Here is a 13,586-nt window from a genome sequence, read left to right as displayed (position 1 = left end):
CAATTTCCGTTAGTCACATGTCTGTGGAACTTGTTCAGTTTTTGTCTCAGTTGTTGAATCTTATGTTCATACAAATATTTACACATGTTAAGTTTGCTGAAAATAAACGCAGTTGACAGTGAGAGGACGTTTCTTTTTTTGCTGAGTTTATATTCTTTCTCACCTCCTTTGATGGAAAGACGTGCCCAGGCTAATAATACTGACCCCAAATCACTGGCTTCCTTAATCAAACACATACCAAATCCATCTAGCTAATGAAATACATACCTCACCAATCTCCTGACCAATCAGGGGTTGTGTTACTGCCAGGTACCTCTGCTCTCCAATCAGAGGTGTGGTTGAGGCTAACAAACATCCTGCCATTAGAAACAGAGCTGGCCTGTACCAACCTGCCTGAGAGGGAGAGAGAGAGCTTTGTGGAGGAGAGTATTTCAATGCCAGCCTTCCTGACTGATGTACCAATTGAGCTATATGACCCCTGACCCCATTTCTCAGACTCCTCCAGGGTGTGCGTGTATGTATGTGTTCTAGTCTTGTGAGCTCAATTTGTTGACCTCTCGCCCCTCTAACCCTCTCCCACCAATTGCCATTAACTTCTCTCAACACTCTAACCTTTGGCCCCACCTCTCCCACACTCCACTACTCTTCCCCTCTCCCTCTATCCCCCACTCCCTCCCCCTTCCTCTCGCCCCTTCGACTCCCTGGGCTCTGGGCTCTGTTTCAGAGAGTAAACATGCTGCTCTTTCATCCCTCTCTGAAAACAAACAAGGGATCATAAAACAATGCATCACATGAGGGAAAGAGAGAGTTCAGTCTGGTGGGCAGTGGCTGTGCGTGTCTGTTATTCTGTGAAAGACTGAGGGATTGACAGGGAGAGGGAGATAGAGAAGGAGGGAGAGAGAGGGATATAAAGGTCTAGAGCAGGTGTGTTTTTTTGGCTTGTGTTATATTAAACTACAGATTTAAACCTGGTGGCTGAGTGGAAAAGCACCTGGTGAACACGCACACACAGACACGCTCATGCACGTGCACACACATGTGCACACACAAGTAATCCAGACTCAAAACTCTAGCCCTTCCTACTTGCGGTTGGAATCCGGACAGCATGAGTAAGGTGTCCTGTAGTGATCAGTCTCTCTCATGACAAAACAATTGTCTGCTTGCATCACATTTTGGCACCCTGCTGGGGCTCTCCGTCTTTATGGGATGGTAACTCAATCCCCCAAGGCCCAGCTACCCCTCCCATCCCTGTGGAGACTCCCCTGCCATGCCCCCCTATCCCCCTGGATCAAACACCACACATAGCTACAGATAGTCCAGCCCTGTCATAGCTGGCAGAGAGTGCTACTGGATATAGAAACATCAATAGATGGGAAAGTGAGAGCAAGCCTGTAGTCTCTCCTTGCTTACCCTCTTTGCATGTGCACACGCACACCCACACATGCATGCATACACCAGCATGCACGTGCAAACACACAAACAGTCCTAGGGCGCTGGAATGTTTTTGTTGTTGAGACAATCCCCAAATCACACAGTATCTCACCCCTCCCATCTCTCCCGCCTTTTCTCTCCCCCCCTCTTTCTTTCCTCTCCTCCCTCCCTCTCTCCCTGCTCACCTCCTCTCTTTCCTCTCTCTCCTTCCCAGATTGTATAAATATCCCTGAGCTGTTGAGAGGGACTCAGAGACCTGGGGACCCTGACCTGAGAAACAAACAGACCAGAACAGAGAGAAGAGAGACAGACAGACTAATCGGAGAATAAGAACAACAATCTGCTGTAACACATTGGGGAAATAAAGAAGAATAAGAAACAAGGAAAAATACAATTGAGCAAGAACTAGGTGAAGAGATAGAAGGGGCAATTACCACAGCTAGAGGAAGAAGGGCTGAAACACAGAGTGGTGGAAGAGAGACCCTGAAGAGACCGAGAGCGTGAGAGAGCAGAAGAACCACATCTAGTCTACATCTGTGTGTGTAGCTGTTTGTATCCACCATGTGGCTGCTGCTTAGCCTGTGTGTGTTCTGTCTGCTGGGGTACAGTGAGGGGCAGGACCGTGCCACTCTCTGGAGGGGGAATGACCGCAGCGGGCACTGCCAGTACACCTTCACCGTGCCCAGCCCCAGCGAGACCAGCTGCTCCCCTACAGTCTCTGGAGGACCAGAGATGGAGGGGCTCAAGGCTAGACTCAGCCTGCTGGAGGTATTGGTGGCCAGGCTGACTGGAGGGGAGATAGGGGGTCCTGGGGCTGGGTCCCAGTCCCAGGCTGGTCTCCAGGAGGCTCTGACCCAGGCTATGGGAGAGAGGATCCTGCTGCAGGGAGAGAAGGAGCGTCTGGAGAGAGATGTGGAGGAGCTTCAGAGGAGGATGGAGGAGATGAGGAGAGAGACGGAGAGACTGAAGAGCAGACCCTGCTACCCACAACCCCCTCTGGTGCCACCCAGCGTCCCGCTACAGGACAGTGGTCTGCGACCTGCTGGAGGTGAGTAACAACATTCTCTCTGTCTGTTCGCTTTTCTACTAGGGTCGGAAAGTTCATAAGATTCCTGATTAAGTGGTGCAAACGTTAAAGACAGACTGTGTTGTAACTGCAAGTGTTCTCTATTCCCTCTAGAAGACCTATTTTTGCTGCAGATCAAGTGTCTTGTGGTTTTATAGTGAGTCAGGAGATTCTGCGTTAACTGGAAGAGCTGAGTAGAAATGTGACGCACACACTCAATGATGAGGCTCTTTCCTGTAACATAGTGGATGCCACAGACCTGTGTATGGGTGGGTGGGTGTGTGGGTGTGCATGTCTGTGTTTGGGCAACACAAGCAAGGATGCAGAAGTAGGGTCAGGTTTCTCAGCTATCGGTCTGTTTTAAGGCGCAAAGGGAGGGAGAAGGTTCTAGAGGACAGGGTTACGACCAGAGCCTTCCCTATGATGGTGCTTCCCTGAACTTCCTCCTACATTACCCGGCGGGGTGTAATGTAGGGGGAAGTTCAGTCTCACCTCCATCTCACCTTAGGTTTGATGACGCTCCCCTCTGTCGGTGTGTGTGTGTGTGTGTGTCTTGTAAAACTGAGATTGCCTTCAACCGTAAATCCGCCTTTCCCAACGTCCCATACACCACCTCCCTATCCCATTATTCCAGAGCAGCCCTATTGGAGCAGCCCTATTGGAGCAGCCCTATTGGAGCAGCCCTATTGGAGCAGCCCTACTGGTCAGCTGTATTGAAGCAGCCCTATTGGAGCAGCCCTATTGGAGCAGACCTATTGGAACAGACCTATTGGAGCAGCCCTATTGGAGCAGACCTATTGGAACAGCCGTATTGAAGCAGCCCTATTGGAGCAGCCCTATTGGAGCAGACCTATTGGAACAGCCGTATTGAAGCAGCCCTATTGGAGCAGCCCTATTGGTCAGCCGTATTGAAGCAGCCCTATTGGAGCAGCCCTATTGGTCAGCCATATTGAAGCAGCCCTATTGGAGCAGCCCTATTGGTCAGCCATATTGAAGCAGCCCTATTGGAGCAGCCCTATTGGAGCAGCCCTACTGGTCAGCCGTATTGAAGCAGCCCTATTGGAGCAGCCCTATTGGAGCAGCCCTACTGGTCAGCCGTATTGAAGCAGCCCTATTGGAGCAGACCTATTGCACTACAGCCCTAAAAGGAGTTCATATATTTCCCTGCATGGCACTGTGGCATCTGGTTAGATCCTCCTGTAAGCACCTGCAGGCTAAAACATACAGAGAAAACGCTGGGGGAGCACCATACAGCTCCATACAAATGGGGACACACACCCAGGGGACGGGCATACGGAAAACAAATCACAGCCAGAGAGAAGGAAACATGACAAAGGGAAGAGAGGAGTAAAAAGTAAAACAATTACAGTGTTTCCCCTATATTAATTGAGCAGCGGTGCTGCCACTCCCAAAAATATGACAAAATAAAATAAACGTTCAATATTTCTTTCAAGACACGTTTTTAAAGGGATATTGCGAAATGTTGGCAATTAAGCCATTTTTCGACTTACTCGGATTCAGATGAACTCATAGATACATAGCATGCGAGCTGTTCCCATAGACTTCCAGTCATTGCGCTAACACTATTTAGCAATGGCTCGCGAAACTACCTTCAAATTCCTTCAAACTGCACGCAGAGACATAAAATGGTATCCATGAGTTAATCTGACCCTGGGTAAGTAGAAAAAGGGCTTAGTTGCCAAAATCTTGCACTATCCTTTTAAGATCAGAGTGACAAGTTACAACTATATTTGTAGCAAACTGATTCAACAGTGGCTCAAATGAGAGCCATGAGCACACAGCCACCGCTTGCTCCTCACAATCTCCCTACAGTGCAGTGGTGGGCATCAGTTAAATATCAGATGGTGTGAACATAATTAAATGTTCATGCATTTTGGAGTAGAATGTCCTTTTAAAAAGTCACCAGAAGTAGCCTTCTCTCAGTCATTATACAAAAAAATCCCCCCTACCTTTGCCACCGCTACCAAAACAAATCCTAGGGGAAACACTGCAATTGCTGTGGAAGTGTGTGCATGTGCGTGTGCTCGCATATGTGTGTTGAGGTATGGTAAAGGGGTTCCTGGTTTTAACAGCCGTCCGCTCAACAAACACAACAGAAATCCCCAGCTGATCTCAGCTGATAGAGCTCAGCTTTACTGGACCAGTTCAAATACTGTGGGCTCTTTACTAGGTAAGATTAAAACACCTCTCTGGCCCTATAACAGGCCATGCTTTATTAATGTCTCCTTTTATTGTTTAACTCAATGGGACTTACTGGTTAAATAGTGGGTAGCTAGGGCTGGTCAGTCAGAATTAGGCATCTAGAAGATGAGGTTGTTTCTGATGGTGAACCAGGTGAACATTGTGTCTGAAATATGAAGTGGGTTTCATATTGGTTTAAAAAACATCTGTAGCGACTGACTCACCTCTGCCTAAATATATTTTGTTACGTTAGTTTTCTAATGGGTTATGAAAAGACACCTTTGTTGTAGAATAGATGTTATCAACAGCAGCCAAGCCAAGAGACCCATGGTGAGCATGACTGCATCCAAGAACAACAGCTCTGCTACACAGCAACATTCAGGTGGACTGACACGTGCTCTGAGACTGAGACTGAGGGAGGCAGAGCAGAGCAGCCTTCAACCAAATAAGAGCCTTTTATTTCCTCTCAGCTCTAATAACTCTAATAGCACATGGTTAGAAGGGCTGATTGGGCTGTCCTCAGAGAGCATGCATGTGTGTGTGTTCATATGTTTTGGTGTTTCAGTCTGGGGGTCTTGATGTTCTGCCGGATTTGCGCCATCACACATAACACACACACACATGAACAATATGCACTTGTTTACCTGAGATTATGAATGACCTGGCCCTCTGGGAACACTTATGTAGTTCAGGGAAGCAAGACTCTCCCCCTCACCCTCCCTTACCCCTCTCACCCCACCAGCCTCCTCTCCCCATACTCATCCACCCAGAAAGCATCCTTGACCCTGGCCATACAAGGCATGAACAGAAGCAAACGATAATGGACATTCTCATTGGGCAAGTTCAGGCTGTACTTCCTCCATTTCAAAACCCCTTTCTTCTGTATTGTGCCTATTGAACGTAGCCCTGGTCTCCCCCCTTCAAATCCCACACCTCTCCTCCTCCTTCTCATTCAACTTTACCCCAACCTCACCTCCCCTCTCCATCAAAAGAGGAAATCAATATCAGCTTCCAGATGCTAAGACTAACATGTGCTGCATCATTTTGGCTCATTAGGAGCCTGTAAACTCTTCACACACATGCACGTGCACACACACACATGCATTGTACCATTACAGGCCGCCCAACAACCTGCCCGCTTGACCCCATCCCCTCCTCTCTTCTCCAGACCATCTCCGGTGACCTTCTCCCCTACCTCACCTCGCTGATCAACTCATCCTTGACCGCTGGCTATGTCCCTTCCGTCTTCAAGAGAGCGAGAGTTGCACCCCTTCTCAAAAAACCAACACTCGATCCCACTGATGTCAACAACTACAGACCAGTATCCCTTCTTTCTTTTCTTTCCAAAACTATTGAGCGTGCCGTCTTTAGCCAACTCTCTTGCTATCTCTCTCAGAATGACCTTCTTGATCCAAACCAGTCAGGTTTCAGGACTGGTCATTCAACTGAGACTGCTCTTCTCTGTGTCACGGAGGCTCTCCGCACTGCTAAAGCTAACTCTCTCTCCTCTGCTCTTGTCCTTCTAGACCTGTCTGCTGCCTTTGATACTGTGAACCATCAGATCCTCCTCTCCACCCTCTCCGAGCTGGGCATCTCCGGCGCGGCTCACTCCTGGATTGCGTCCTACCTGACCGGTCGCTCCTACCAAGTGGCGTGGCGAGAAGCTGTCTCCGCACCACGTGCTCTCACCACTGGTGTCCCCCAGGGCTCAGTTCTAGGCCCTCTCCTATTCTCCCTATACACCAAGTCACTTGGCTCTGTCATATCCTCACATGGCCTCTCCTATCATTGCTACGCTGACGATACACAACTAATCTTCTCCTTTCCCCCCTTCTGATAACCAGGTGGCGAATCGCATCTCTGCATGTCTGGCAGACATATCAGTATGGATGACGGATCACCACCTCAAGCTGAACCCTGGCAAGACGGAGCTGCTCTTCCTCCCGGGGAAGGACTGCCCGTTCCATGATCTCGCCATCACGGTTGACAACTCCGTTGTGTCCTCCTCCCAGAGTGCGAAGAGCCTTGGCGTGACCCTGGACAACACCCTGTCGTTCTCCGCTAACATCAAGGCGGTGACCCGATCCTGCAGGTTCATGCTCTACAACATTCGGAGAGTACGACCCTGCCTTACACAGGAAGCGGCACAGGTCCTAATCCAGGCACTTGTCATCTCCCGTCTGGATTACTGCAACTCGCTGTTGGCTGGGCTCCCTGCCTGTGCCATTAAACCCCTACAACTCATCCAGAATGCCGCAGCCCGTCTGGTGTTCAACCTTCCCAAGTTCTCTCACGTCACCCCGCTCCTCCGCACACTCCACTTGAAGCTCGCATCTGTTACAAGACCATGGTGCTTGCCTATGGAGCTGTGAGGGGATCGGCACCTCTGTACCTTCAGGCTCTGATCAGTCCCTACACCCAAACGAGGGCATTGCGTTCATCCACCTCTGGCCTGCTGGCTCCCCTTCCTCTGCGGAAGCATAGTTCCCACTCAGCCCAGTCAAAACTGTTCGCTGCTCTGGCACCCCAATGGTGGAACAAGCTCCCTCACGACGCCAGGACAGCGGAGTCACTCACCACCTTCCGGAGACATTTGAAACCCCACCTCTTTAAGGAATACCTGGGATAGGATAAAGTAATCCTTCTACCCCCAAAAAAACATTATAAATAAAAATAAAAAAACATATTGTAAAGTGGTTATCCCACTGGCTATAAGGTGAATGCACCAATTTGTAAGTCGCTCTGGATAAGAGCGTCTGCTAAATGACGTAAATGTAAATGTAAATTACAAGGCTGTAAACACATTAACACATTAGCATCCATCGCTGTTGTAGATCAGTCACAGCTGCTGTTTATCAACATGTCTGAAGAAACTATCAATTGTAATGATTGTCTGAGGGGCTGAAGGGAGCGGGAGAGGGTATGGAGCAGATGGGATGGGGAGTGATTGGTGAGGCTTGGGGGAGTGTTTGGCGTTGTTCCAGTTGAACTAAACTGGTATGAGGAATCGCTATCTGTGGCAGCAGGGCAGGTGGCGGAGGGGCTCCAAGACTGAAGGTTTTGTGTGTGTCTGTGTGTGTCTCTGTGTGTGTGTGTGTGTGTGTGTGTGTGTGTGTGTGTGTGTGTGTGTGTGTGTGTGTGTGTGTGTGTGTGTGTGTGTGTGTGTGTGTGTGTGTGTGTGGGTGTGTGGGTGTGTGGGTGTGTGTGTGTGGGTGGGTGCGTGCGTGCGTGCGTGCGTGCGCGCGTGCGCGTCCAACAGTCCGGCAGACTCCACAATAGCTGGGAATCCACTCAGGAGTGTTTTTTTTCTCTGCTTACATTCCCTGCTGTCAGTAGTATTGCCAGAGACCCCCCTCCCAGCACACACACACAGATATACCCCATGGCTGGCTGATGTGGGCCGCTCTGGCCTCAATGGTCATTGAATAGTCAGGGTTGGTGCCGTCAGTCAGTGTGACCATTGTGTGTGATACTAAATCCAGTATGTATTTGCAGGTGCTGGTGTTCTCTCTCACCTGGTTTCCAGACCTGGAAGACAATGGGACACTGGCAGCCTGAGAGGTATGGCGTCTTCTGTAAAACCACTGAGTGTGTGTTTGCATGTTCGCGTACATATCTTATTTCAACAGAATGAATATAGCCTAATAAAAAAGTAAAAGAATAGGACCTCCAATAAAAGTAGAGCAGTTAGGCCATGAAGACAGTGTCCAGTCCAGTGTCATGGACAGATGTGCCAGGAGATGCTCTGTCTTTGAATGAGTCTTGGTTTGATGCAGTCATCCCACCTGCAGCTGGAATGTGTCAGCAATGTGTCGCAGGTAATCTATCAGGGGTGGATTGTGGTAGTCCCCCACAAGCCGCTTTATCTTCTCCTGGCTAGTGCAGACTCTCTCTGGTGATGGTAGGTTGCCAGCGAAGTACTGCTCTAGTTGAGGTTCAGTCAGAGCCTTTTGTTGTCGCAGGGCATCGATGAACTCCAGAACCGTGGGGTGTGTGGCACCAACAAGATCCCTGAAGGCCTGATGCTAGTCCTCCAGTGCCTTCCCACTGGGAACAGACTGAAATGACGTGGAAAATGTTTTGATTCAACCACTGTGTGTCCAGTGGATTGTTGGTCTTCACAAAGTCTTGCTGCTTGACAGCATCGTAGTATTTCCACATTTCTGAAATATACGTAGAGACATTAGACACCGTGCAATGCTTTAATACTGTCATAATAATAAATATTAGGTCTATAGGTACGTTTTAACAAAACATACCTATGGCAAATGCCGAAGCTCTTCTGGTGACTTCTCCTGGAGATGATCTCCAGGGCCTAATGAATCTGAACTCAAAGTGCCACACAACATCGTGCAGCTCCCGGCCCTCAGAGTATGTGGGTAATATCAGCTCCTCCTTCTCTCCACATCAGCCAGGTGGACAAATGCAAGCGCAGGGAGTATCTTGAGGTGGAGGGCGAAGGTGGGGTCACTGCGGTACCTTGATACCAGCTCGTCATGGCTCTGGATAAATTAGTCTTCCATGTACCGCCAAAAGTTCTGGCTCAGATGGAAGAAGGAACCCCGAATTTGTACCTCTTGAAACCTTCATAGCTACTGGTGCTAAGTCAGTCATGATAGAGTCTGGTTTCATCTCAAGCTCCTCAGTGCCTCCAACACAAGAGTGTAAAAAGCCTAACAAATATTAAATATATAGGCATAAGATTAATTGCATGATCAACTCAACATTGCTGTAAAGAATTATGTTTTATGAACCCTTCATACAACATCAATAGTATGCTAATTGTTGATGCTTGCCTCAGAATTATAGGGCAGTAACATATAGGCTGCTGGAATCACGGTTGACTGTCGCAGCCCCGAAATGCTGTACAACTGCTGAAACAAAGGTGGGGCTGCTTTGAATGATCCATCTACACACCAGGATGGGGACTGGCACAGGAAATCCACGTTGCATGTCATTGTGAAGATAAGAAACCTTTCTGGTCCTGGTCCACTGTCATGCTGGAGGAACAGCTCTCCACTCGCCGGGCCACCGTAGCTCTCGGGGAGGAGCAGGTCGGAGAGGGTCGGTACAGGGGCGCCTGGTTGTTCTGTAGGTCCTCCTGTTAAAAAGGCCAGGGCTTACTCAGACAAAACAAAAACACAACTGCCGAACAGGCATTCACACGTCAGGGTCTCCAGTTCCTCCTTCAAAACCAGCCAACCCTCTACAATCTCCGATCCGTACATGGCATGGTTGTGTTCTCCCACCATCTTGGTGATACGCCCGGCTGTGAGGGTGATGTGACCTTTGCACTTGTACTGATCTTAACTGGTGCACTTCCAGAACCGCTTATTTGTAGTAAAGCTATCCTCTCTGTAAATGTAGCCATTATGTGCCAGGACAATGGTCCAAGGTTTGTTCGGGCCAGCATCACCAATGTCATAGAGTTTCATTGTAGCTCTTTGTTGGTGACCTCCTCAGGAATGAATGAATGCTGAGCAGTTTCGGCAGTTCCTGTGTCCTTGCACAATCAAAGAGGATCATTATTGGACAATCGTTTAGCATTGTCCAATAATGACCCCCCTCCAGACCCAGCTTGGCAGTATGGTGGTAATGCAGGGTTCCAGGAGTTGAAGGCTGAGGTGACTGAGATTCCTGCTCCTATTCCCGAGGGCCCAGAGGACAGCACAGGTGAGACACACACCTGAACACACAGCTGTCCTGAACACACACCTGGAATATCAAATTGTTAATTAACCTGACGCGGTCCCAACAGCCCCATTATTATTGCACAGTAACCCCCCAGACCCACCCCCACCACCACCACCCCTGTACAGCGAACCCACAGAATACCAGGGCAATATCAAGGCAAATATCAGGGCAAATACCAACACCAGAGCATAAGAGACTGCATGGGTTTGTATATTTAGTGCCTGACAGGGAGTGAGATCCATTGAAGCTCTCTGAACACACTGAGTGGCACATCTATGATAAGATTATCTCCATCATACACGTTTACCTTGGCACATTTCTGTTGCCGTTTCTGTCACATCTTGAAAAAGACAAACGTCAAAAAAATAAACATGCTGAGAAGAATATGGTCCTCTGTAGCTCAGCTGGTAGGGCACGGCGCTTGTAACGCCAAGGCAGTGGGTTCGATCCCCGGGACCACCCATACACAAAAAAATAAAAATAAAATGTATGCACGCATGACTGTAAGTCGCTTTGGATAAAAGCGTCTGCTAAATGGCATATTATTATTATTATTATGAATGTGTGTGCTGGAATAGTTCACATCAGTGATGGCTGTGCCTGTAACACCTTTATATTTAACCTTACATCCAGAGATACACCCTAACCCCCCCCGACCCCCCTTATGTGCCTCACACACACCATTCTGTCTTGAATATCCTAAAGGTATTTTAGGAAATGGTAAATATACAGCAGCCTGATCATTCTCTGAGTGAGAGACTTGTGGTGGAGGATTCCTTCCTGCATCTGATCAGCTGCTGCTGTACTAACTCTGTACCACACACACACACTCATCAGGTATGTCAAACCAACACGCTGTAGACCTACTATCTGTCTCTAATGACAAATTATCATCTCTCATATCTTTCAGCAGCCATGACTTATTCCCTCCATCCCCCTATCCAACAACATGATTTACTACAGATCATCTCTACACACACCTCTTCCCCCTCTCTCTCTCTCTCTCGTGCGCTCTCTCTCTCTCTCTCTCTCTCTCTCTCTCTCTCTCTCTCTTTCTCTCTCTCTCTCTCTATATATATATATATATATATATATATATATCTTACAGGGTGCATCTCAATAGTCTAAAGTAGTGTCCTCACCCCTGACACCTCTAAAAACCCTGTCCCTCTAACTGCCCCCCATCACCCCTTCTCTCTCTTAATCTCTCTAACTGCCCTCTCTCTCTCCCTCCCCCCTCCTCTCTCCCAGGTTGTGGGGAGTTGATATCAATAGGTGAGCCAGTGTCCCATCGTAAGGCTGACAGTATAGCTGGTAAATACGGGGTGTGGATGCAGGACCCAGAAGCTGTGGCGCCCTATGGAGGGAAGATGGTGTGGCGCATTGATACAGTGGGGTCAGAGGTCAGACAGCTCTTTGGTTACGAAGACATGGATCAGCTCTCTAAAGGCTTCCCCTCCAAGGTGGGTGACTGGCATGGGATAGTCCTAGAGGCAAACCTTAACCACAGATCTAGGATCAGATTACCTTCTCCCTAACCAACCCTTAACTTAACCATGATAACATATTGAGGTATAATGTAAAGGGTGACCATTGACCAGAATGTATTATCATGATCTATTACAAGGTGTTGCTGTTGCCGGAGCCAGTGGAGAGTACAGGAGCAACTCTGTACCGTGGCTCTCTGTACTACCAGCGCCGCCGCAGCCGCACCCTGCTGAGGTACGACCTGGCGTCTGAGAGCATCGCCGCCCGCCGAGACCTGCCCCACGCCGGCTTCCACGGCCAGTTCCCCTATTCCTGGGGTGGCTACACCGATGTGGACCTGGGGGTGGACGAGAAGGGCCTGTGGGCTGTCTACAGCACCAACAAGGCTAAAGGAGCCATAGTGGTGTCCCAGCTGGACCCACACAGCCTGGCAGTGAAGAGGAGCTGGGAGACCAGCATCAGGAAGACCAGCGTGGCTAACGCCTTCGTCATCTGTGGTCGTCTGTACACAGTGGCCAGCTACACGGCTCCCAACACCACCATCAACTTTATGTTTGACACAGCTACAGGCCAGGGAAAGGAGGTGGCTCTACCCTTCAGGAATAAGTACCGATACAACAGCATGGTGGACTACAACCATGCCCAGAGGAAGCTCTTCGCCTGGGACAACTTCCACATTGTGTCCTACGACGTCAGGCTGGGCCGCCAGTAGAGGAGCTGAGGAGGCCTCTTCATACAAACCAAAGACTTTCTCTTGTCTGTCCTTTAAAGACTGACAGCTTTAGAGCAACTAGTGTGGTAGTAAGTTGTTAGTGTTATTCACCACCTTCATCAATGCATTGGCCTAGTAGTTACCGTAACTGGCCACAATAGTGATTGAGATTTAAGATTTTTCTAGCAAATTGCATTATGAATGGAACCCTCTGCAGGTATCTTGTTTCAGTGGAAAGGCATTTGCCGTGGCACGGTCCACAAATATGTTTATAGAGGAATTAGTTGTCTACTGTTTGGTCATCAGAGTAGTGCTTTTATTGTGTTTCATGTATAGTTTTGAGAAGTGGATTGGGGGCAAAGCCAACATTATCAAGTCTACTGCTCTCAAACAACCGTGATCATAAAAGGTCTAATGTGTGTACTGTGTATAAAACTAATTATGTTCAGGGACAAACTTGCTGCTCTCTCTAGCTCAGCACGTATTGAAATATTGCATGTTCCTGTGCATTGTACTTCTCTATATTAAATGATGTACAAATTCATACCGAGGTCTAATAAAGGTTATCTATTCTAAACAATGTTTATAGTTTATTATCCACTCCTCTTGGGGCACTCCACACACGCTCACAGAACCTGCCTCAGTAACAAATCACACATACAGTATGAGTATAGTCTTGGTTTGGAGTCTGCACTTTAGAAAGCAAAAAGTCTGTGTTCTTAAAACCCACATAATCCAGGTTGGACAAAGGACACAATACATCTTGAGTTCTTTCAGTTTAAGGAAAGCAGATACCGTGCCTTCAGAAAGTATTCACACCCCTTGACTTTTTCCACATTTTGTTGTGTTACAGCCTGAATTTAAAATTGATTAAATTTAGATTTTGTGTCGCTGGCCTACACACAATACCCCATAATGTCAAAGTGGAATAATGTTTTTAGAAATGTGTACAAATTCATTACAAATTAAAAGCTGAAATGTCTTGAGTCAATA

General features: G+C 48.2%; 1 protein-coding gene across 1 annotated transcript; it reads left to right on the top strand.

Moving 5' to 3' along the window:
- The first annotated feature begins 1,650 nt into the window (after window positions 1-1,650).
- myoc (myocilin) lies at window positions 1,651-13,170 on the top strand. The gene is made up of 5 exons (XM_041839181.2): window positions 1,651-2,479; window positions 8,195-8,260; window positions 10,271-10,372; window positions 11,645-11,856; window positions 12,021-13,170. The coding sequence occupies exons 1-5, from the start codon at window positions 1,993-1,995 to the stop codon at window positions 12,591-12,593; spliced, it is 1,440 nt and encodes a 479-aa protein (XP_041695115.1). The 5' UTR covers window positions 1,651-1,992; the 3' UTR covers window positions 12,594-13,170.
- The last annotated feature ends 416 nt before the right edge of the window (window positions 13,171-13,586 follow it).

The sequence above is a fragment of the Coregonus clupeaformis genome, chromosome 20 (genome assembly GCF_020615455.1).
Source record: "Coregonus clupeaformis isolate EN_2021a chromosome 20, ASM2061545v1, whole genome shotgun sequence".
NCBI classification, from domain to species: Eukaryota; Metazoa; Chordata; class Actinopteri; order Salmoniformes; family Salmonidae; genus Coregonus; species Coregonus clupeaformis.
This window is presented reverse-complemented; position numbering and strand designations above follow the sequence as displayed.

Excerpts from the sequence above, each read along its gene's own strand:
- myoc (XM_041839181.2), top strand. The coding sequence starts at position 1,993 with ATGTGGCTGCTGCTTAGCCTGTGTGTGTTCTGTCTGCTGGGGTACAGT. Across the intron at positions 10,373-11,644 it reads GGGCCCAGAGGACAGCACAG|GTTGTGGGGAGTTGATATCA; the intron begins GTGAGACACACA and ends CCTCTCTCCCAG. Across the intron at positions 11,857-12,020 it reads CTAAAGGCTTCCCCTCCAAG|GTGTTGCTGTTGCCGGAGCC; the intron begins GTGGGTGACTGG and ends ATCTATTACAAG.